A 25,562-nucleotide genomic window follows, 5' to 3' on the forward strand; every position below is an offset into this window, starting at 1 on the left:
AGAGGCTGATAGCTAAGTTCGGTACCCATAGGGAGGGCCTCAACCGGGACTTTGGGTTCATGTCACATTACAGGTGATCACCATTGCACTACACACACACACAGATATTCCTACACACACACACTCACACATACACATGGACACAGGTACACACAGACGCGCACACAGATAAACACACACATTCCCACACTCACACATGCACCCCCTCACAGACTTAAGACACTCTACACCCACTCTACACACACACCTTCTCACACTCACAACCCCCACCCCAGACAGACACACACACATACACAGACAGACAAAGATCCACATGCACACATCTATTTTGTGTGGTGAATTTGTACTTGCAGAGTTACACTGCACTTTCTCAAAAACTGCATACATTCATGTAGAACTCTGACCTCAAAAATGAATTTATGTAAAACTCTTTTATCTCACTTTTTAGATTAGAATCAATCTAAACATCAGGTCATAGACAGAGAACACAGGGGGCTAACACCTTCAACATATTGTCTAGCTATCACCATTGTTAACAGCTAACCGAGAATGCAACTTTTTAAAAAAAGGGTTTGTGATTTACACATGAAAGAAGTGAAACCAACACTGTATTCTAACAGATGAAAGGCTTAACAGACAATCAATTTTTCAATGTATAATTTCAGTTACATCACACTGCAAATTTTTGCTATAAATTCTGTGTTACGATCGAGCCCTCCACAATCACCTGATGAAGGGGCGTCGCTCCGAAAGCTAGTGTTCTTCCAATTAAATCTGTTGGACTATAACCTGGTGTTGTGTAATTTTTAAGTTTGTACACCCCAGTCCAACACCGGCATCTCCAAATCATAGCCAAGGGAGTAGTTAGGGCTAGAACTGGCCAGGCTGACTGCTGATTGCTACCTTGCAATCAGTGCTAGCAAGTGGTATATTGATGGCAGAGTCCAGTTTGGCTACCTTGATCCTCCATGTATGGTTAGCCTGCTAATACCTTAGGAATGGCTACTTGCTGACATACCACCAATATCTGGACCTCCCAAAGCTCAGAAAAGGAGAGGAGAGAAATAGGGGAAACATGTAAAAGAAGAGCAATGAGACCTGCTCCAGAAGGAATTGGCATCCTGTGGCTCAGATTAAGTCATGTCTCCTGATTGAAAGGTGTGACTAGCAGTATTGACAAAAAGAAAGTAAGTCCTGTTGTATTGCAATATTACAATGTTTAGGGATTACCATACTCTTGTGTTTTTGTTGCAGACATCTCTTTGCCGTTGCTAATGTGGCCTATTCAAAAATGGTTGATGCCAAACACAATCAGTGCATTATAATCAGGTAACAAGTTTTCTGTTTGACATTGAGTTCTTGGCTTAAGGTTGAGGCATGCAGACATCCCCAGAATCCACATACGGATATTCAATTATCCAAACTCAAGATCTTGTGCTTTTGATAAGCATTGGTAATTTCGCACTGTCAAGAGCCAGGAAATGTAGTAATTCATTTATGTATGTATATATATATATTTATTTCTTATTCTTCCTTGGGATATCAGTATTGCTGGTAGCAAAAGAAATTTGGTCTATCACTAGTTGTCCTTCATGAGATGGTGACAAGCTGGCTTCTTAAACGAATGTTGTTCATCCATTGCAGGTACACCCATAGTGCTGTCAAGGGAAAGAATTCCAGTCTTCTGATCCAATGACGATGAGATAACTGCACAGAGGCTGGTGTCCCATCATCAAGTCATCCTTTATTTACTTGTGTACAGTACTCTAGCTATGGCTAGCCAGCTTAGAGTTCAGTTGCCTGAACTGAGCAAATTCAAATCTCCTGGTTAAATTTTTATTTCACCTATTTTTCTAATCAACCTGTTAAGAGATGTCACTGCACACCTCTGGAGCAGGTGCGACTTGAACCCGGGCCTCCTGGTCCAGGGTAGGGACACTACCACTGTGCCACATGAGCCCTTCTCCTTGTTATATTGGTCAGCAAAGGCTTTCCTGATTGGCCCAAGTTAATAATCCCAATCAATGACCTCATAGTCAATGAGGTCATCCTGGTTCTAATCACTACAATATGGCAATCTAATCAGAAATAAAATCAGTAATTGCTGGCAAAACTCAGGAGGTTTGGCCGCATCTATGGGGAGAAAGCAAAGTTAACATGTTGAGTTTCATTCTGTTACAGTATGACTGGACTTGAAGCATTACTTCTGCTTTCTCTCCAGATGCTGCTCGGTCTGTTGAATTTCTCCAGCAATCTCTGTTTTGGTTTCAGATCTCCAGCATCCACAGTTCTTTCCTTTTTATAAGTCAGGATGATGTTTTACTTGGTGGGGAAACTTGCAGATGTGCTGTTCCCATGCATCTGTCACCCTTATTCATCTAGCAAACATCCTACTTTGTAATGGAGGGAAGGTCATTGATGAAGGAACTGAAGACCTAAGATACTGCCCTGAGGAATTCCTGCAGAATGATCTGAGGCTAAGATGATTGCCTTCAAATAAGCACAACCATTTTCCATTATGCTAAAGAAGATTCTCATTGACTTCAATTTTGCTGGGGTCTCTTGATTCAACACTCTGTCAAATGTGGCCTTGACATCAAAGGCAGTCACTCGCACTTCAGCTTTGGAATTCAGCTCTTTTGATCGTGTTTCGATGAAGGCTGTATTAGGAACTGGAGGTGAACAACTCTGGCAGTACTTAAAATGAGCTTCAGTCATTGTTACTAGTGCATAAATGCTGTTCCACAGACACAACAATAACCCTTCAATCATTTTGTTGATTATTGACAGTAGGCTAAGGCAGTAATTGTCTGGATTGGAGTTATCCTGTATTTTGTGGACAGGACATACTAGTGCACTTTTACAAATTGTCAGGTAGATTTCTCTATTATGGATGTATTGGAACAGTTTGGTTAAGGGCTTAGATCTTCAGGAGCACAGGTTTTCAATACTTAACAGGAATGTTGGCAGGTACCACAAGATTTTCTGTAATACAGTGCCTTCTCAATGTCATGTGAATGAATTGGTGAAGACTGGCATCTGTGATTATGGGACTGTCGAGTTTAGATCTTCCCCATTGGTTGCAGCATTACTTTGCTCTGTCTATCACATGCTGTTTGCTCTGTTTCATGTGCTTCAGCACCACAACACCTCATTTTTAGTTTAGCTTGGTGGACCTCCTATCATTCCCTCCTGCACTCTTCATTAAACCAGAGTTGATCTCCTGGCTTGAGGATATTAGTAGAATGTGGGACATATTTGAGATTACAGATTGTAGTTGAATAGAATTCTGCTATTGCTAATAATCCACAGTGACCAACAGATGCCCAGTGTTTTGCTGCTGGATCTGTTCTGAGTTCATCCTATTTACTATGGTGGTAGTACCACGAAATGCAATACAGGGTTTCCTCATTTTAAAGATGGAACTTTGGTTTCACAAGGGCTATGCAGTTATTATCCCTACAAATGTTGTTATGAACAGATGCAGGTCTAAAGGTTTTATTGATTAAGACATTTTGGTTTTTTTTATTGTTCCCTTGCCTCTGCCATAGCTCTGTATGTCCTTTAGGATGCAAGCAACTCAATCATTATTAGTACTGATACAGAAATATCACCCTTTCTGTCCTAAGAAAGGCAGCCAGAAATTCCATCTCTCACATGGATACTCAGTTTCCTATCACTCTTCCCTACCTCCATCCTTTCCAGTTGGTTGGAAGTGAATGGGAGAGATTTCCTTTGGGAACAGGGGTTTGTGGATCAGCTCATAACCATCAGCCAATATGGCAGACTGTCTGCACCAGTCCCTCTCCATTTCTCTCAGTGCATTCTTATCGAAAATAATTTGAATTCTTAAACTCTTCAAGGAGAATTATTTCATGACGATTTTCGTAAGTGATTCTATGTAAAGTGTCTGTAGTCACTGGTCAAGTATAAGCTGCTTATGCTTTTCAAATTCCATTTAGGTCTGGTGACATCTGTTCCTCAGGATTTGGAAGTTTTGGCCATAAGTCTCCAGCGCTAACTAGTACGCACTTAAAATAGTCATTTTTTGCTATCTCATTATCAGTGGCACTTTCTCCAGGCAAGAGAAAGTGAACCTCATGAGCTTTCCTTGAAAACTTACTCTGGAATAAAAGGACCAATGTAGGACTGGTCATTTTAGCTCCTGTGCTACCTGCTCAAAAGAGATAAAGAGAAGGCTTTGACCTCTGCCTCATCAAAATTAACAATTAAATGAGTAAACTGAATTGCCTCTGCCTCTGCCCTTACATCTGAGCCAGTGATGTCTTCATGCCAGGATTCCTGCCCCTCATCTCACGGCACGGTGACACAGTGGTTAGCACTGCTGCCTCACAGCGTCAGAGACCCGGGTTCAATTCCTGCCTCAGGTGACTGACTGTGTGGAGTTTGCACATTCTCCCCGTGTCTGTGTGGGTTTCCTCTGGGTGCTCTGGTTTCCTCCCACAGTCCAAAAAATGTGCAGGTTAGGTGAATTGGCCATGCTAAATTGCCTGTAGCGTTAGGTGCAGGGGTAAATGTAGGGGAATGGGTCTGGGTGGATTGCACTTCAGTGGGTCGGTGTGGACTTGTTGGGCTGAAGGGCCTGTTTCCACACTGTAAGTAATCTAATCTAATCTCAAACTGTCTTAGTTAAAATTCCTCTTTTGCCATTTTGTCTGAAATTCTCCCCCTCATCGCCTTGCTATTTCCTCTATGTCCTACTCCTCTCTATCTCTTTCTTCTTTCTCTTTCTCTTGTGTGTTTGCCTCTGTTTCTTTCTTTGCCTTTCCTTCTCTTCTTCTTGAAATTCTAATTTCCTCTGCTCCAAATGTAATTTCTCTACCATTCATCTCATCATCCTCAGTTTCCACCTGTAAATTGTTGATCACTCCTATTAAATGTTGTGCTTCCTGGCTTTTGGATGAAATTCTAATCATTAATGCCTTGCTAAATGTTGTAACTGTTCAAGAACTTTAAAATCATCAACAATAACTTCCCCTAATTCTGCTAGGAATCTGTATCTAATGCAGACATTTCTATACTGCAGCACTGCAAATCCAAGAAAGCCTTTTGCAGTTTTTAAAAATAAAATTAAAGTGGTAATTTGCCCACTCTAATTCCTTCCTTTCATCTGTTGGCTCAAGTCATGAAAATGAGCCACAAGTTGTTATGATTAGTCTCGAAGGAAGGTTCCCTGATTCCAGATAAGGTACCCCTAATTATTAAGCTTCTGGGAGAGCCGGGTTGAACGTGCTCCCCTTTTTTTTCACCTACCCTTTCAATTATTTGTCACAAGGTTAAAGGAACGCTCTAATATGGATACCTTTCTCCCAGGCCAAATGAATTCATGTTTCTCAAGTTATCAACTTAACTAGGCTTTCTTCGGTTAGCAGAATAGCGAGTTTATTAGCGACAAAACATGAGAAGAATTAGTAACGCAACACATATGACACAGAATAGGAATAACACAAGAAAGAAAGATAAAAGATTAAAAATATATGTATACATCAGTCTTTGAGTGATATGTGAAGATTTGATAATAGAACTGTGTGGTTGTTACAGTGGATGGTACATTTGGTATTCCATTTAGTGTTACATTTGGTGTTTGAACAGTCAGTTTTGAAATTCTTGACTTTGCAAGATGGCTAAAATCCTTTTGTCTGGGTTCCTTTCAATGGTGACTGGCTGTCGGCACTCTGAGTGTAAGAGTGACTTTTCTCTTTCTTTAATTGTATTGCAGGCAGGTTTAATGGATGTTCTCAAACCTTCATAGCACATAAGTCCACACATTAGACCACTGGGCTACTAACACACACAGACCACGGGTTGTAGTCAGTTTTTAATCCTGTTTTTTCTATATTTCTCGAAGAATAAAACACAAACATGTCTGTAAGAGATGGCTTCCTGCTGAGGTGTGCGAGGGGAGTGGGACGGAGTAGACAGCCTCTTGTTATCGCTTCATTTTTAGTCTTTCTGTTTGAAGTTTGTCTGACTGGACAGGTATGACGATCCATGGATCACATTCAGAACTCTGCTAGCCAATCATTTAATTTGCGTTCACAGTCATCTTTTGGCTGAAACAGTCTTCTTTTTTGAAAAAATAGAATCAAAGTTTAATATATCCATATGTATTTCAGGATTCTGATCTCTCAAGACAATATGGCAAGGCAAAAGTAAAAACACTTATTGTGTTTCTTTCTATTTTTGAAGTGGTGAAAGCGGATCAGGCAAGACTGAAGCCACCAAACTGGTCCTCTGCTATCTAGCTTCTGTGCACCACACAAAAAAAGACAGTGCAACACAACAGGTAACTTGTAGTAGCATTTGATCAGTTTCCTTGATGATTACCCTTCTGAAGAAACTGTTTCTAAATGTTAGATACCAAGTTAAATTCTTTGTAATCTTTACATGTGAATCTAGCTTCAATGTCCTTATGGTACAGTAGATGTTGCTGCACTTTAGTGGCTGTGGTAATGCCATCCTCACGTCTTTGCTCATGGAGGCATTTTCCACAGAGGAACTAGTTACCAGGAACAGGTATATCATAGTGAATGTCAGGTCACTAAAGGACCTAATCTTTTCTGGGGATTCTACACTTTACATATGATTATTCTTCATGCACCAGTCTGCGCAGTATAAGCAGTTGGTGATTTGGGTTTGAAGTAGCTCATAGGTTGATTTAATATAGTCTAGCAGAGGAAATGAAACAGCAAATCATTAGCAACAGTTTGCGTAGATCTATTTCCTCATTAATTTCAAGTCATTGAAGCTAATTGGCTACAGCTAATTCTACATGCTATCGAAAGTCAGTTACATCAGGAGATCAGGCACCTCAGAGTTTGGACAATATTGCAACAGATGGGAAGGCAATGACCTACTGGTATTATCGCTGGACTGTTAATTCAGAGACCAGATAATGTGAGGACCCTGGTTCAAATGTTGCCATTGCAAATGGTGGAATTTGAATTCAGTAAATATCTGGAATTAAGAATCTAATGATCACCATGGATCCCTTGTCGATTGTTGAAAAACACTCTCTGGTTCAGTAATGTCCTTTATGGAAGGAAACTACCATCCTTACCTGGCCTACATATGACTCCTGACCTACAGCAATGTGGGTGACTCTTAACTGTCCTCTGGGCAATTAGGGATGGGCAATAAATGCTGACTAGCCAGTGACATCCTCATCCCATGAATGAATAAAGAAAAAAAAATCAGATTTCACCAAATGAAGGTACTGGGGTTCACCATTGGCTTCAATTAGGAACACTCTAATTATTATCACAGGAGCACATGTTCCTCCATGCTGTTCCGCCATTGAGTTAGATCATGGCTGAGTTGTACTGCAACTAAATTGCATCTTTTGCATCCCCCAACAACCTTATCTACCAAAACTTCATCCATCTCAGTCTCGAAAAATTCCATTTGCCCCCAGTGTTTATCAGCTTTTTGAAGTCAGAGTTCCAGAATTTCAAAGGCGTGGGCCAAAATCAGGTTTCTGAACACTTAAACTAGCTCAAACAAACATAATGTAACAATAGTAAAGATGTAAAGCTTCTGTTATTGTCTGGCTGGAGTTAATTAATTTCTGTGCAGCTTCAGCCGCTCATTTTAGGATAGGAAGGATATTATCTCTCAGTTAGCTACCACTTTTCTATAAATAATAATAAACAGAGAAAGGACCCTGTCCATCCAGCCTTTCCCGTATGGTTGTCATGCCTCATGTTTTACAACATAAATGCTCTTTTATCCCCACCAAAACCATGTGACATACTGAGAGATATGAAAAATGTAATAAAAGTCTCATTCCAATTTGTAGGATAAATCTGGGAACTTCTTTAAGTCATCTAAGTGATTGAAACTATTCCAGGATCATTCTAGTCCCCTGTTCTCTGCAGCCTCTATACAGAAATGATTTATCTTATGTAAAGTGTTATGTCCACCCAGTCAGGAAAAAGTTCAGCTCTCAGTTGAAGCAACTCAGCAAGAAGGAATCCACCATATGATTCAACAGCTTCTTCCAGAGAGTATTTTCTGAGAAAAAGAAAAGTTCCACCTCCTGATTTCCAAACAAGATCTGACCTTGTACACCTAAACTGTGATTCCTTGTTATCCCTTAGCTGTTTAATTGAAAAAAACTGTAATACAATTTACTATCATACAAACCTTGGTCTAATTCTACACTTTTCCTTAGTCTGAGCTCTCTTCATTTATATTGATAATTAAGGTATGTTATATTGAGATTTAGATTGGTGCCATTTCAAATCTTCAAAGCCATCTATTTTGTGATGAGACCAAAACTGGACAGAGCATATGAACAAGGTCGCCATAGAACAATGAGCGGAAGGTTATTTGGTTCCTCGTGCTTGCTCCACCATTTTATACAATCAATGTTCAACTGCTTGTAACCTGAAATCCCACCTATCCTGAAAACCTTTTAGCCCCTTTTTTGCCCAGATCTATTCACCTCTGCCTTAAAAGTATTCAAAGACTTTGTTAAAACTGCCTTTTCAGGAACAGAGTCCAAAGATTCACAATTCTCTGTGAGAAAAAAAAGTTTGCCCTATCTGTGTCTGAAGTCAGTTACCCTATATTTTTAAACAATGGCCCTTAGTTCTCAGTTCTCCATTAAGGGGCAACATTCTCTCCACGTCTCACCTGGCAACATCCCTTAGGATCCTATAAGCCTTAATAAAATCAAGTCAAACTCTACAAAACTCCAACAATACAAATCCAGCCTGTCTCGCCTTCCCTCATAAGGTAACCCACCCAATCCAGTTAAAGATCTGGTAAACTTCCTCTGAACTGCTTCCAATGTGTTTACAACCTTCCTCAAATAAAACAACTGTATATAATACATTCCCTATGTCAGATGGTAACAGGCCTCCAGTTTCCTTCTTTCGGCCTTCTTTTCTTTTTGAATAGAGGAGTTTTATATCTTTTAATTGAATGGGACCTCCTCCATATCTAGGGATTTATATTAATGTCTAGCATTACAAATAACATTTAACCATGGTTTTATACAGGCCAAAATAATAGGCTTTTGATCTGAATTGAAAAGAGTGTGTGCTATTTTTGGTGAAATGTATCAAATGTTTGATGTCATTTACATCTTCTGCCTTTTTTTCTCATTATTGCCCCTTGATGTCTGTGAAGATTGAGGTAAGGTATTGATTGCTGTCAATATCTCCAACAACAAGTCAAAATGCACATCAGCCCTTCCAGTTTAAGTACACTTGCTGAAAATGCAATTAAAGAGGCAACACTGTCATTCAAAATGATTTGGCAAACCTCGGAAACTTCAAATTAAAGCCATAAATTCTATAAATATATCACGCCCATCAGCAGCTGCAAGAGAATTTGATTCATTTTTCAGGGAAAACTCCTAACAAAGATCTTCAACCAGATCTTTACATAAGGTTAATTTTAATTATTGTGCTTGTCAGAAAATCTAGGGTACTGAGCTGACTGCCCATTGATACTTCCTTCCTGATCCAATCAGCCAAATTTGATTAAGAATCTTTTCACTTCTAAGAAGTGAATACACGAGCTGTGCATTCCCTGTGTTTGTGTGCTAGGAACTGTAGTTTCAGTAAATATGTAAAATTGAAAATTATTCAAGGTTTTAACTCTGTATCATTGTCAAAAGTTCAAAAATTTTACACAAATTGCACATGTTGGCTGTATGTATCTCAAGTATCCTTTTGTTGACTGGAATGAAGCATTTTTACACAGGGAGTAGAGAATTCTCAGGAAAGGTGAAGTATTATTACGTAGATGGGAGACCACTCTCATAAAGGTGGATCAATATTAAGTGGAATGTAGAGTACTTTTGTGACAGATGAAGCTTCAATAAATGGAGCATTGAAAAACCTGGAGGCAAGTGACAAATTAGCCCTGGATATTTACGGAGCAGAATTGCAAAATGAGGAGACACTACACTAACCCATTCAAGGAGACAAATTTGTGATTCCCTCTAAGCATGCAGCAGATCAAAATAGGTCAATTTAAGTCTGTCTATTTAAGGAACTGTTATAATTTTATGCTCAGTTCCAGAGAAAAACTTAGAACTTTTCAACTTATTAAAGTTTTCCTGAACAGATCCTTGAAGCCACACCACTTTTGGAATCCTTTGGAAATGCCAAAACTGTTCGAAATGACAACTCCAGTAGATTTGGAAAGTACATTGAAATATTTTTGCAAAAGTAAGTAATAACGTGTTTTCTGTCACAATCTGAAGTTCTATGCACACATTCATTTGCTTACTGACTCACTTAGGTCTCTAACACTGTGTCACAGGAGTGCTAAACACTGAATGTTGATTTTTAACCCAGTACCATTAACATTCTCTTTTTACAGTGGGGTGATATGCGGTGCCATAACCTCGCAGTATCTTCTTGAGAAGTCGAGGATTGTGTTTCAGGTATGTCTTATGTTACAGTTTTATGTTTCAAATCATTCTGCCAATTTCTATGTGGCTGTGGCTAAACTGTCTTTTTTGCTTGATGCTGATACATGTCAGGAGTAAAATGTACCTCTTGAGTAGCCATAACTTGTGGGTATTTCAACTTCATGTCAGCAGAGGATGTCTCAAAAATTTAAACTGTTTCAAATGAACACAACATTCAGCAAAGTATAAGAGCTCCTACATCACGAGCACTAGCCTGTACTACTGGTCCTCAACCCTAGTCAGAATGTTCAAAATGCTGGAAGGTATATACATGTAGACTATTTCTTATATGGAGAACACACTTAGTGGAGCAACTTAGCCGAACTTATGTGGTTTGTTGAAATCAATGGAGAATAAAGCTGAATAAATGATCTATGCACAGGCTGGGTTACTTTAAAATGAACCCACTGCAGTGCTAGCTGTGTATGATTGTACATTCTGGCTGGTTGGCAATAGAACTTGGGATTACTGATACTCCTAAGCAGATATAAACGCTCTAAAGAAAATTGGTCTTTATGTATTTATCCCCATATTGATGTAACAGCTAATATTTAAGTACATTTCCCATTTCACTCCTTCTGTCACATAAACTGTGTGGATATTTTTCTTTTATCTAATACTGGCCAACCATCTGCCTTGTGTTTTCAATTTCCAGCTTCCATCAGTCTTACTGTGCAGGTTGTGCTTTTACATAGTTCGGGTTTGTGATTGTAATGCAGCCATTATCCACTATGTTCATACAATAAAGGTTAATGAGGACACTCTAACCATGCAATAAATAAGGACAGCCACAAAGGATGTAGAATCCAGTGGTAAATTCAGATTCGGCAGGGAGATTCAAATATTTCACTCAGTCTGAAATAAGTTATTAGAAACAAGAAAACAAGGACTCTCTGTTAGATTTAGAAAATAGGCAAAAATGAGCTTTCTTTCCTTTTTTTTTCAAAATCTAGGCCAAAAATGAAAGAAATTACCACATTTTCTATGAGATGCTGGCAGGACTCTCGAGCCAACAGAAGCAAAGGTTCTATCTTCAGGAAGCTGAAACATACTACTACCTGAATCAGGTAAGTTGATTAAATGGTGCAGATACAACCTACACCTAAAGGCTGAAGATGTTGCCTAGTGTAGAGTAAGTCACAACAGTGAGAGAGGTTTAGTGTTTCAGTCCTCATCTGTGCTCAATTAGTTTTCTTTGTTATTACAATGTGGGCAATACTGTTACGATCACATTATTGTCCGTCCCTAATTGCATTAACAAGGTACATAGAACAGAGCAGTAGAGCACATCACAGGCCCTTCAGCCCTTGACGTGTGCCGATCTTTTATCCTATTCTAAGATCAAACTAACCTACATATTCTTCATTTTACTATCAGCCATGTGCCTATCCAAGAGTCACTTAAATGTCCCTAATTTATCTGACTCTCCTGCCCCTGCTGGCTTGCAGCCCATGCACCCACCAATCTCTGTGTAAAGAACCTGACTCTGACATCTTCCCCAAACCTTCCTCCAATCACCTTAAAATTGTGCCCCCACGTGATAGCCATTTCCGCCCTGAGAGAAAGTCTCTGGCTATCCACTCTATCTGTGCCTCTCATCATCTTGTACACCTTTATCAAGTCACCTCTCATCCTTCTTCACTCCAATGAGAAAAGCCCTAGCTCCCTCAACTTTTCTTCATAAGACATGCTTGCCAGTCCAGGCAATATCCTGGTAAATGTCCTCTGCACTCTCGCTCAAGCTTCCACACCCTTCCTATAATGAGGCAACCAGAACTGAACAGTATTCCAGGCGTGGTCTAACCAGGGCTTAAAAGAGCTGCAGCATAACTTTGTGGCTCTTAAATTCAATCCCCTGATAATGAAAGCCAACACACCATATACCTTTTGACAACCCTATCAACTTGGGTGGCAACTTCGACGGATCTGTGGGCATGGACCCCAAGATCCCTTTGTTCCTCCACACTGCCAAGAATCCTGTCTTTAACCCTGTAATCTGCATTAAAGTTTGACTTTCCAAAATAAATCAGTACACACTTCTGGCCAATTCACCTAACCTGCACATTTTTGGGCTGTAGGAGGAAACCCACACAGACACAGGAAGAATGTGCAAACTCCACACAGACAGTTGCCTGAGGCGGGAATTGAACCCGGGTCTTTGGCCCTGCGAGGCAGCAGTGCTAACCACTGTGCCACTGTGCTGCCCAAGATATAAGACTGACTGTTCTGTAATTCACAGGGTTATCTCTATTCCCTTTCTTGAGCAAGGGAATAACATTTCCCACTCTACTTTGCCTTGGGCCCTTGCCTTGAATGGCTCCAATAACTGAGCTGAAAGTATTTCCATAACAGTAAGCCATTCCAGGTTGCTCAAATGATGATAAAGTCATGAAAAAGTTAGGGTGCAATACTTAGACATAATGGTGTTCCCATGAAACCTATGCACTTGTCTTTCTCAGGGATAGAGATTATGAGAAGTGCAATGCTGTTGAAACTATGTTGGAGCTGTTGCAATGTGACATTTAGATTATAAGCATTGCATCCACAATCCATCAGTAGGAAATCAAATCAGACAGATGTTGAATCCAATGGTAGAGGTATCAGGCAAGAAAAAAATGTTGCCAGGTGATGGTGAGTTTCTTGAGTACTTTTGCAGCTGTAACAGCAAGTGGTGAGTAGTCTACCATTTGGATCAGAGGACCCACGTAATCGATACACCTGGCAGTACTTCAAACACGCACTCGTTCCACCACTAATGCGCAACGGCAATGTGTAACATCTACAAGATGCAGCAGCAATTCATCAAGGTTCATATCTGCCAAACTCATGACCTCTACCACCTCGAACAGCGAGGGCAACAGATGCATGGGACCACACATTGGTCTGATTTGGAACATTTCTTCACTGTTGTGGTTCAAAATCCTGCAAATCCTTCCTTGTGTGGGTGTGCTAACAGCAGATGGACTGCTGTAGCTCAGGAAAGCACCTCACCACCACATATTCAAAAGCAATTAGGGTGGGGCAAAAATGGCTGCTGCTTACATCCTAAACAATTAATGTTTTAAATTCTGTCTTGAACCTTGGATACTTTGGAGGAGGAGTTAAGAAGTAAATTGTCTTTACAGGATATAGCTTTTGACCTTGTCTTGTGTTGATCTAGTTGGTCCAGTTAAGATTCTAGTGCCCTGAATGATGCCAGTGGAAAATTCGTAAATGAATTATTGTAGGTGGGCAGTCTGAGCTTTCTCAAAGTGATCAGGGATTCTCACTTCACTTGTACTTTTATGGCATATTTCCTGTTACCTGCCAGACCAAATCTGGATGTTCTCTAAGTCGTACAATAACTAGCATGTGCTGCTTCAGTATAAAGGGATCTGTATTTGGATTGTCTGCTGCATTGCTCATCTTATAATGGAAGGCAAATCATTGATGAAACAGCTGAAGTAATGATGTCCTGGAAGAAAGTGAGGACTGCAGATGCTGGAGATCAGAGCTGAAAATGTGTTGCTGGAAAAGCGCAGCAGGTCAGGCAGCATCTAAGGAGCAGAATAATCGACGTTTCGGGCATGAGCCTGAAGAAGAACTCCTGAAGAAGGGCTCATGCCCGAAACGTCACTAATGATGTCCTGGGTCTAACAAAAAGGTCTACCTTCTGTATACCAGACATGACTGCAGCTGCTGAAAGATTTCTCTTTGACCCTTTGATCTTGTACCATTGAATTTGGTTGTATGAAGTCTCATGTGCCCTACGTGCAATTTGCTGGCACTCTTGATGGCTTCTAACACCACTTTGTTTGTGATTGGATAAAGGCTACAAGGGCATTCATTGGCCAGATATATTTACCCTGCTTATTGTGAATAAGATATCCACAATAATTTGCTATTATTGGGTAGGTGCTGGAGTTATTGCTCGACTGGAGTATCTTGAATCAAGATTAGTCCTAATGCACTGGTCTTGTCTAAAGTTGGGATACAGTTGGAGCATGAAACATCTCCACAGAGGCAGGTATCATGTCACCAAGTCACCCTTTATTTACACGTGGCACGTCCTATACGCTGGTCCAGCTTCGTCAGAGCCAACTCTCAGAATGTAGAATTAGAAAAAAATAGCCTTTATTATCATGGGCACGCAAATGAGTGCAATGAAAAGCTTATAATGTTGTCTCTCTGTGCCATCTTAGATACAAGTGCCCAGGTATAGATACTTTAAGTGTTGTTACAGAATTGAAATAGTAAACAAAAAAGACTAGCATGGGGATAGAGAGTTTAAAAAATCCAAATGTGTGACACATCTCATTTTATCTGTCAGCCAGGTGTCCCTGATTGATCCAGATTAACAGCCCCCAGTCAGAGAATTCATATTATGACGTCCACCCAGCTGACCTCATTACAATCACTACTGGGCACATATTCTTTGCTGTGTCCAGTGCACTGAGCCACCTAGTATCACATAGAGAAACTTCAGTTGGCTGATTTATGGTATTAATCATGTTGAGGATCTCATTTGTTCAAAGTGCAGTCACTTGAAAGTAACATTTAAAACAAAATTTGTTTTCTTAGGGAGGAAATTGTGAAATTTCTGGGAAGGACGATGGGGAGGATTTCCACAGGCTACTCAGCTCAATGGAGGTGCTCAGTTTTAGTCCAGATGAACAGAACAGCATCTTCCGCATTCTATCTTCAGTTCTTCACCTTGGGAATGTCTACTTTGAGAAATATGAGGTTTGGTTTTCAGACTCTTACTCTGAAATGAAAATAAAGGAATGCTGGAAGCACTCAGCAGGCCAGGCAACATTGTGGAGAGAAAAAGATAGGATTAATATCTCACACAGATGATCTTTGAAAATAAATAAAGTCGTGCACTTATAAAGTACCTTTCATGAACATTGGACATATCAAAGTGAGTTACAGGCAATAATTTACTTAAAAATGTAGCCAATGTTGTGGTGTAGGAAATCTGGCAGCCAATTTATGCACAGTGTGATCCCACAACCACTTCCCTGCTCTTCTTTGAAATAGTGGCTTAGCAAGAACTCCAGTGTTGCTCATTGTGTTGGTTGTAATTCCATGAGTTTGTTCTGTCAGTGATGCTCAGGGCGCTGAGGCTTTGGCATTTTATCTAAGCTGTACCACTGCCTGCTCTAATTCATTGCAGATAGCAGCCCAAGGAAATTCACCAAGAGAATTAGATTTCTCTAGGCTGAATTACATGCTGAGAACTAATCAAGAATGATATCCTTCTTAAGGAGTGGTGCCCAGATCTGCTCGCAGTGTTTTAAGTGAGGTCTAACCGGGGCTTTGCATAATTATTGTTGGCTTGTTGTTATCACTGTATCTATTGCGGGTTGTATTAAGAGTTGAAAATGTTGGGTTTCAGTTTAGTATAAAGTCGTTTTTATTTGCTTGATTATGCCTGTGAGCATCTATAACTTAAGCTTAGATTTTTAACCTAGGCAATGCATCTGTATTTATAAACAATGCTTGAACTTTGCTGAGAGGCTTTTTATCGTGGTAATAACCCTACCCTCAGAAATTATATTCTAAATGAAAACTAGTTAGTTTTGATTTTAAAACATCGGTGAGCAGAAGATGGCTGAACTTGGAACCTGTCAAACGAAAGTTTGCTATGTTTAATCAAGTAACTCAGTTTTGTATATTTAGAGACAGAAATAATGAGTTTTAGAGAATCGGATAGGATCAAGTATCTATAAAAAGAGAAGTCAACCCATGAAGTAGATGCCAAGGATTTGAAGACTGTGTGTGTTATTGTCAGTGTTACCAATAGATGAAGCAGGGCATCACATTGGTGGAAATATACCATTGACCTGAGCTGTGACTTTCGCAGTCAGACCCTGAAAGAAAGGATCTGTCTTCCAGAGAATGAATATATTTAAAAATGCATTGGAGTGAAAGGCACAATAAAAAGATGAGGCAAATTTAAGTGTTGAATTCAGGTTAAATTCATAGCTGAAATTGTTTAGAGCAATTTTCTTACTTGTTCAGTGTACATCTTTAATAATTACTGCTTGTGTCTTATTTGGTTTAAGGTTATACAGTAAGGATTCTTTGGTGTTAGTGATTTTTGAGAAGATTTGTAGCTCAGGTTGATGAAAAGTATGTAAGTTAGCTCGCTGAGCTGGAAGGTTTGTTTTCAGACATTTTGTCACAACGACTAGGTAACATCATCAATGAGAGTCCCTGCTGAAGTGCTGGTAGTATGGATGGAGTTCTGGTTAGAATGCCATGCCTCGAAAAATTCTCGTGTGTGTCTTTGTTTTGCCTGTCCTCAGATGTGTGTGTTGTCCCAGATGAAATGGTGTCTTTCTTTGTCTGTATGTATGGAAACTAGTGATAGTGGGTTGTGTCTTTTGGTGGCTAGTTTGTGCTCATGTATCCTGATGGCAAATTTCCTGCTCATTTGTCCGATGAAACCAAGACCTATAAATAGAGAGGCAGGACATGCTACCAGCTCTTCACCAAGGTCTCTCACTGATAATGTTACCTGGTGACGAAACATCTGAAAACAAACCATCCAGCTCAGCGAGCTAACTTACATACTTTTTCTTTGGTATTTCAATTTGATTCTGGAGACTTGCCATTTAATTTTTTATCCTTTGTTAAGAAGTTTTGAAGGTTTACAAATAGAATAATACATTCTTGGAAGGTTTGCATCTCACTGTAATAGGTACAGATTATTTGATAAAAATCCAAAGTATTCAGCAGTAAACTTTGATTTATCAGCAAAAAAGTTGGTAAATTGTTCCCTTAATGACACATTATTGTCAATGTTTGAATCTAATATTTTTCAACCAAGATTGCTGTCAGTTAGGGAATGACAAGAACCTGTCTCATTGATACAGTCACATGTTTATATGTTACAGACCGACTCACAGGAGACTGCTTCGGTGGTAAGTGCTCGTGAGATTCGAGTGGTGGCAGAACTGTTACAGATTTCTCCTGAGGGGCTGCAGAAGTCCATCACGTATAAAGTGACAGTAAGTTCAGTTCACTGAAGCCGCAGATCACAACAGTTTATAAATAAGGTCAGTTTCCACATGAAATATAGTGGAAGGAATCTAGAATCTGTTCATAATTCAGACTGGAGTTCCTACCACCTCAAATATGTCATCTGTTGAAGTACAATTGCAAAAGATACTGACAACAATATTAGAATGAAAGAGTTTTGTATGTTTGGTATTCTGTCCTGTGACATCCTAATTTGAGAGCAGTATAGAGAGTCAAGGTGCTGCCCTACATAAGTCAGCTGTTGCTTTTATCTGATCAATCTCTTCACATGATGAATGCTAACTGCCTTACATTCAAGGCAACAAGGCGTCTGAACATGTGCATCCCAAGCTCTTCTGAGGCATTCCTTTATCTACATTATCATCCTTTTCCTCAAAATAATTCACCTTCACGATTCCTCACTCATCACTGCCCTATATTCCTCAAATTTGTTATTCCTTCTCAGCTCCACATCATTCTTCATTTTACCTCATGTGTGACTCTTTCCAGTTGAATATTGGGTATTCTCAGTGCAAGAAACAATGTTAAAAATAGTTAAGAATAATATCTTGGGTAACTTTGACCAGAGGATTCAAAATAACTGACTGCACCCTCCTCCTTCAATATTTCACTGTTATCCCTTTCTGAGAGACTGTTGACCTACTCCCATAGTCATTTCTATAATGCAAAAAACACTAATGTCCACCTTGTTCACTTTATGGATTTCTTTCAGCAACAGCTCCGCACATCAACCTTAAATGTATAGATTTTATATCAGAACCTCCAAACTTCTCCAAGTAAAGATTTTATGATCTGTCTTTGAAAAGCTTTACAAACACATAAGGTTCTGGCATACAGAAAGAAATAACTTCCATTTATATACTGCTTTCCATAACTTTAGGATGTGCAAAGTGTACCACAGCCAATGAGATAAATGACCAGGTAATCTATTTTCAGCATCAGTTGAGGGATTCCATGGTTTGTTATCTCATTGATGCAATTACACTTCTGACAGTGCAACATACTACTGTACTTGGGTGTTATTGAGACCATAAGAAATAGGAACAGGAGTAGGCCATTTGGTCCCTCAAACCTGCTCTGCCATTTAAATAAAAGCGTGGCTGATCCGGCATTTCTTATATCCACTTCCTGCTTTTCCCCCAAACACTTTGATTCCCTTACTGATCAAGTATCTATCTATCTCAGCCTTAATTATACACAAGGACTCTATCCCCACAGGTCTCTGTGGTAATGAGTTTCAAAGGCCCTCTGAGACAAGAAATTCCTCCTCATTTCAGACATAAACTGGTGCCTCTTTATTCTGAAGCAATGCCCCCCGGTCCTATGTTCTCTCATGAGGGAAGATTCTGCAATATTTGTCCAGATCTCTGGATACGGACTTAAGCCAACAAAAGTCCTGATGTGAGGGCTAAATGTTTGTTTTTGGTTCATGAAACATGAACTGGTCCAAATAGGCATTTACAGTATAGTACTTCCTTGCCTTGGAGCCGTGCATATGGTGAGTCAGCCATTTCAGGCTGCTACTTCTGCTCCATCTGTGCCTTTGTACCACAAATGGGATGAGGCTGTCCATTGTGGATTACAGATGTGCAAAAGTGCTTTTCTTAACAGTCAGAAGGCTGAGGTTGTGAGTACAGGGCTCCTTCTTGCTGAGGTTCAGATGTGGTAAGTGTGCCTTTCAGGGAATCATCACCTTTCCACTCGCACCTCTCTGTCGTAATCTAAATTTGTTGCAGGGAATATCAGATCCTTCAAAAGTTGCACCAAGATATAAGGTGAGTTTTTATACTTGCCTAAGCGTCTAGTCCTGGCCTGCTAAATTTGTGTGTGCCGGTGAAAATGGAGGAGTTAGTCATTGTGATTTTCATTCCACTCCTACACTGAAGAACCCAACGCCAATGGGTCAGATTTTGCATCAAAATCATTGCTTTGAAAAATACCATTTGCACACTAACATGTATCTGAACCCAGATAAAAATTTGACCTTGAGGTGAGAATAACAGCACTAGGGAAACATCCACAACACACATCCGCATCCACACTATCCCCCACACCCAAAACTCTCCCCAACCCTAAATGCTAACAAGTAGGATGTAATCATTGTGTCATAGGTCACTGTATCCTCTCCCCTCAATCCTTCCCCCATGTCCTCTAATAACTCTTCACCAAACCCAATACCTCTCTCAGCTGCTTTTACTGCTCTTTCCCAACCCCACATTTCCCCTACATGCACTCTACACAGAAATAAAGCTAAGGAATATTTTTTGGTGTCAGATTGTTCAATCATGGCATTGGTTGGGCTGAAGACAAAGAATTTCAGTTTCCTCCTTTAAGTATTGAAAACATTACACATTTAAATGCTCAAAACATTTCACACTGACACAACTGTTTGTAATGTTGGGTTTCTATTGAGTTTATCTTATGCTTTTTGCCCTCAGCAAACCATGAGGGAGAAAATTTTCACCCCTCTAACTGTGGAAAGTGCAGTTGATGCCAGGTAAGAATGTGATTGTTTTCTTTCACTCCATGATAGTGATCAATTAAAATCTGCCAAATGTTCCTTGTGGTGCTGCAATGGTTATGGGTGAGGAGGGAAGCTACTGCTTGTAATGCTGTGCTACTTTTGGTGAAAGCTAATTGGAGATAAAATCAGTGACATTAGATTGATGGTGTGAAAATAATGTGCTGGAGAAAATATATTAGCTGATATTTTGTTGACTATTTTACATTCAGAGAAATGCAGTGCCCTTCTGTGAATACCATTTGTGCTCTGTGTTCATTTAGTGGAATGATCAAGACACTTGCTCATTGATTTCCCTGTGGCAGATTTGCATGGTTTCATCTTGAAAGAAAAATTGCTTGATGGAGAGACTGATGTTGGGTGGTTTATTGAAAAGTTGGATGTAGAGAGGCTGAAATTCCCGAGGGTTGATTTCTCGTTATTCTGCTGTGATGCAGACATAACCCAGAGAGAGATATTTATTTGTTCATGGGATGTAGGCACACTGGTTAGGTCAGCATTTATTGCCCAGTCCTTGAGAAGATGCTGATGAGCTGCCTTCTTGAACTATTGCATCCTGTGGAAGGTAGATCAACTCACAGTGCTGTTAGGAACAGAGTTCCAGGATATAATCCAGCCACAGTGAAAGACCAATGATACATTTCTAAGTCAGGATGGTGTGTGGCTTGGAGAGGAACTTACAAGTGGTAATGTTCCCATGTATTGCTGCCTTTGCCCTTTCAGGTGGTAAAGGTTTCATGTTTGCATGTCAATATATTGACAATGACCAGAGACTGTGTGGAGTTTCAGTCCAAGATTCATAGGATTTCTACATGAATGAAAATATGAGCCCTGGAACTATTGTAGGTATATTGTTAGAACTCTAATAGCATGAATCATGCCTCTCCAGTGTGTTGGAGGTTCCATCAATCTCCTGTGTCAACAAATACTGAATAACTGGAAAAATAGTAGAGGAATTTCAGAGATCTCTGGACACATATATCGTGGATTGGACTAAAAGAAGGTCATGGGTTGAAGCTCATGGGCAGTTCAAAACTGAAAATTAAATGAAAACGTTAGCTTTGAGCATTAAAGAAATTTTTGATGTACAAGGGAGTCATGAGTTATGGAAAGCAGGTAGGAAAGTGGAGCTGACTGCAGATTAGACTGGAATGGTTGAATGGCCTACTCTTCTCCCTAACTTTATGTTCTGAGAAAATGCAAACCATTGCCCATCAGGAAGCAGAGAGGTGATCTTGGTTTACAGCAGGGTAGGATATTTTGGATGAGCTGAAGTTTATAGAAAATGGGAGACAGGGCAAGAAATCATGAAATTTTTCAAATCTGGAAATCACAAATGCATTTATGTTGAAGGTGGTTAATAATACAGAACTGAAAGTAGAAAGAACAAAGGCCTCAGCTAAGGGATAGTTTAAGATACTGAAACTTTGAATGTTCTGGATTAGCCTGAGACAATGGCCAGGGATGGAACTGGAATTAGGAACGGGGGAATGGATTTGGGGATGTATTCAAAATGGCTTTAGTACTCACAATATTTAGCTTGAGGCAATTGTGACAAGCAACATGAAAAATCAGAGGCAAGAGATAGTCGTGACAAACTGTGGAGAAATAGTACTGAATGAGGTTTAAAGCATCCATGTGAATAATATTGCCAAGGGCAGCTAGGTCAGAGTTTTTCTAATTGATACAAGTTCATGGACCAGGATTGTTGAAGTAATTGCTGTTCTTTTCTTGCAGAGATGCTGTTGCCAAGATTCTTTACTCCTTGCTCTTCAGTTGGCTCACTGACAGGATAAACAAGTTGGTTTCCCCAAAGACAGAATCCTTGTCCATAGCAATTTTAGATATTTACGGATTTGAGGTATGTTTACTTTGCTGAAAGGAAACAGTGGAAAAATGGCAAGTCATTAATTAGCTTATCATGTTAAATGAAAAAGAATCCTAACTCCATCAGGGTTTTATAAAAACAACCTCTGCATCAGCCACATCTTAACCATGACAGAACCCTTCGTCTGTGTCAGGATTCTTGGCCATTGAGGAATTTATAAAGCAAGCTCCAGTAGATGGAAAATCAAATCACTGTGGCCAAAATTTTTTTTAAAAACTATGATGCCCTGAATTTTATTTTCTAAAAGTTATTCATTGCTTTGCATCCCCTCCTGTCACCTCTGTTCTTGCCTGTCCCCACAACCCTCCTTTTTCCATTAGCACACAGTAAGCAACTTCATACTGCATCTACATTTAAAAAGGAACCAAAAGAAATCAGGAGAGAAAGCAAAAGGGACAGCAAATTCAGATGAGATGGAAATTCAAGTTTTGAGAGAAGTTCTGAATAAAACTCAACAAAATAATCAAGCTATTCTTAAATGTTTGCAGCCCATGTTTCCTTGCACGTACTGTATACATGATGTCCATACATTTAGCTTCAAAACAAGATGAGGAAATACTTGCCCATAACATAATACAACACTGGATTCATGTAGAAGAAAATAATCCTTACTTACTGTAGGTAAATAGATTTGTGAATGCACACTACAATTAAATAACTTACATGTTCAAGTCTCAGAGGCAACTGAACCACTTTTCTTAACACATAAAATGAGCAATTTCTCCAAACAATTTTTGAGTGATGCACTGATGTCTGTAACCCTGAACACTCCAATTATTCATTTGTCTTGTTCACAGGATTTGTGTGTTAACAGCTTTGAGCAGTTATGTATTAATTATGCTAATGAGTACCTACAATACTTCTTCAATAAGATCATCTTCAAATTGGAGCAGGTAATAGATTTAAAGTTTTGTTTTTAATTTTATGTGACTGCAAGATGTCTATTTTCCTTTTGTCAGATAGATGTATACAAATATCTGTGAATATGATGAAAGATCAACAATGTGGACTAAGAACTGTTTCTCTCCTTGAGATGCTGTCAGATTTGCTGAGTATTTTGTGTTTTAATATCTGATTTCCAGCAGCATTTTGCTTTGGTGATCTCTCTTCACGTGAACGTTGCAATCTTTTTTTTCAACTTAATGTTATCAAATGATAGTTGCACCTCCAAATTCACTGCATCTTTCATCTCTCTCTTTCAGCAAAGAGCTCACTGAATGGTACACTTACCTCAGGACCATGTAATGGTGTGCCAAAATACTGTACCAGTTGTTCCCTGTGAATTTATAATTCTGTGCTAAGACAAAGTTCTAGTCCTGTACTTAAACCATAAAATGGTTTGCTAATGCACTGTCCCAGTTCAGTATTTGGACCATACAATGGTCTGTAAAATACATCAGTGCTGGACAGGACCATATAATGATGCATAGCATTCCATTTACATGCTGTACAGGCACTACATAATGGGGTGAAGCACACTAACCCAATGCATACTGGGATGATATAAATGTGTGCTACTGTATTCTCTCAATCCTCTACTGGGGCTGTACATTGCTATTCTAATGTACTGTCCCATTCCTGTATAATGATTGATCAATATACATAGTCCTTTAATTCTGCAATCACGGCTGTCCCGTGGGACAGTGAATGGATGTCCTATCTAGTATGTCACTGAGTTGTACAATTTGAAAATATTTGATGTTGTTAATTTGACAGTGTATGTTAAACCAACTGATCTCTTCTGCAATTGCTGTGCTGTGTATTTTGGGTTTAGTGAGGGCAAAAATAGTCAATGTCTACATTATTGAACCTTGTGTAATTTAGAGAATGTGTTCTGTCATATGCTTTGACAGCTACTAGCTAAGTTCACCCCTGAAGATTGGTCAATAGGGTTAAATCGCGGGGAAACCGAAATCCAATCCAGTTACATCATCATTACCTAGAGTGGGGTTGGAGAAACCTGCAGGCAACATGAAGATCAGTTTGAACCGAACCACCCTGTTTTATTTGATCAAGTTAATTTTCTTCACCTTTGAATAATTTTAACTCCATGTATATTCCGTTTACAGGAGGAATATATCAGAGAACAGATCGATTGGAAGGAAATTACTTTCAGTGACAACCAGACTTGCCTCGATCTCATTTCACAGAGGCCTCATGGGATCCTTAGGATACTGGATGACCAAAGCACCTTCCCACAGGTTGGAAGGATGTAAATTAGAGCCATTCCTGCTATTGACTAAACACTATCTTAAAGATTGCTGATTCCAATCTCCCTCTCTGTTTTCTCTCCTTCTTTCTCTCTTTCAGGGTGTCCCTGAAATTTACAAAATACAAGGTCATCAACAGTAAAATTAAAGTCAGATTAACCAGACATTCAATAGGGACAATGTGATCTCTTCCTAAGTCTGAATGCTAGATAGTTGTAGGATTTGTTGAACCTTTAAATAATAGGTTGTGTGACTATAACATTCTGTTCTTTCAAAACAGGCAACTGACCACACTTTCCTGCAAAAATGTCACTATCACCATGGCAACAACCCTCTGTACTCAAAGCCAAAGATGCCTCTGCCTGAATTCTCCATTAAACACTATGCTGGGAAAGTGACATATCAAGTAATTATCATTCTATTTTTACAACCTACCTCATCACTAATTCACACAGTTGTTGCTTGTAAAGGGCAGATCCTGTCATTGAGTTTAAAACTTCAGTCCTGTCATTAAGTGTCTTCTTACTGAGTATTTGCTTCACAAATTGCATCATCAGGTTTGGGAGAAGTTGCAGGAACTAGAAAATAATACAGGAAAATTGAGAATAGGAGGGATTGACAAAGGAGAAATCAAATGTGAAACTTTAGTTCCAGTAGTATTCAATAGTAACTCACTGAAGTTTCACACTAATAATCATACTAATGACACACGGATACCTTCATAACCAATCAACATAACATAACTCATTGAAGTGTCACTATAGTGAGTAGATGTAATACCTGAATATCTGGTCAATTATTAGTAATAATCAGATTACCTCTTGATATTGACCTTGTTATTTACAGCCAAAATCCCCTTGCACTACAAAGAGTCCTATCAGGCAATGTCATTAATGTCATTTATAATAGGTCCAAAATCTCTCCATCTTACCTCAAACTCTGGTTTTGCTAGGCCCTTGGAGAAGGTTGTATTGCTGGGAGCCTCAGTCAGACCAACTATCAGAGAACAGTTCATAACCATTTAAAACCATGCCTGGCGCATCAAGAGCAGGTTATCCATAGTGTAAATTGTGATTTATGGTCCTGTCAATGGTGCAGTAGAGGAGGAGGTAGACACAATATGAAGAGAATAAATCCTATATAAGTGTGACTTAAAAGATTGACTGGTCCCAGGAGGACCAGTTCCACCACAGAACACACCAGACGGCCTCCTTCTTTAGTGACCGCAATTTCCCTTCCCATGTGGTTAAAGATGCCCTCCAACGCATTTCGTCCACATCCCGCCCCTCCGCCCTCAAACCCCACCTCTCCAACTGTAACAAGGACAGAATCCCCCTGGTGCTCACCTTCCACCCTACCAACCTTCGCATAAACCATATCATCCGACGACATTTCCGCCACCTCCAAACAGACCCCACCACCAGGGATATATTTCCCTCCCCACCCCTTTCCGCCTTCCGCAAAGAC

At 39.6% G+C, this 25,562-nt stretch overlaps 1 protein-coding gene across 1 annotated transcript in view; it reads left to right on the top strand.

The window, feature by feature from the left end:
- The window catches only part of myo15aa (myosin XVAa), a 205,391-nt gene that overhangs the window by 66,256 nt on the left and 113,573 nt on the right, over window positions 1-25,562 (top strand). Inside the window, exons 6-17 of the mRNA XM_043711624.1 lie at window positions 1,255-1,329; window positions 6,211-6,307; window positions 10,102-10,205; window positions 10,360-10,423; window positions 11,404-11,517; window positions 15,011-15,172; window positions 17,332-17,445; window positions 19,915-19,973; window positions 21,735-21,858; window positions 22,683-22,778; window positions 23,955-24,086; window positions 24,376-24,501. Coding sequence (XP_043567559.1) covers window positions 1,255-1,329; window positions 6,211-6,307; window positions 10,102-10,205; window positions 10,360-10,423; window positions 11,404-11,517; window positions 15,011-15,172; window positions 17,332-17,445; window positions 19,915-19,973; window positions 21,735-21,858; window positions 22,683-22,778; window positions 23,955-24,086; window positions 24,376-24,501 — 1,267 coding nt within the window. The remainder of the gene's footprint in view (window positions 1-1,254; window positions 1,330-6,210; window positions 6,308-10,101; window positions 10,206-10,359; window positions 10,424-11,403; window positions 11,518-15,010; window positions 15,173-17,331; window positions 17,446-19,914; window positions 19,974-21,734; window positions 21,859-22,682; window positions 22,779-23,954; window positions 24,087-24,375; window positions 24,502-25,562) is intronic.

Source organism: Chiloscyllium plagiosum, chromosome 21 (assembly GCF_004010195.1).
Source record: "Chiloscyllium plagiosum isolate BGI_BamShark_2017 chromosome 21, ASM401019v2, whole genome shotgun sequence".
Taxonomy (NCBI): Eukaryota; Metazoa; Chordata; class Chondrichthyes; order Orectolobiformes; family Hemiscylliidae; genus Chiloscyllium; species Chiloscyllium plagiosum.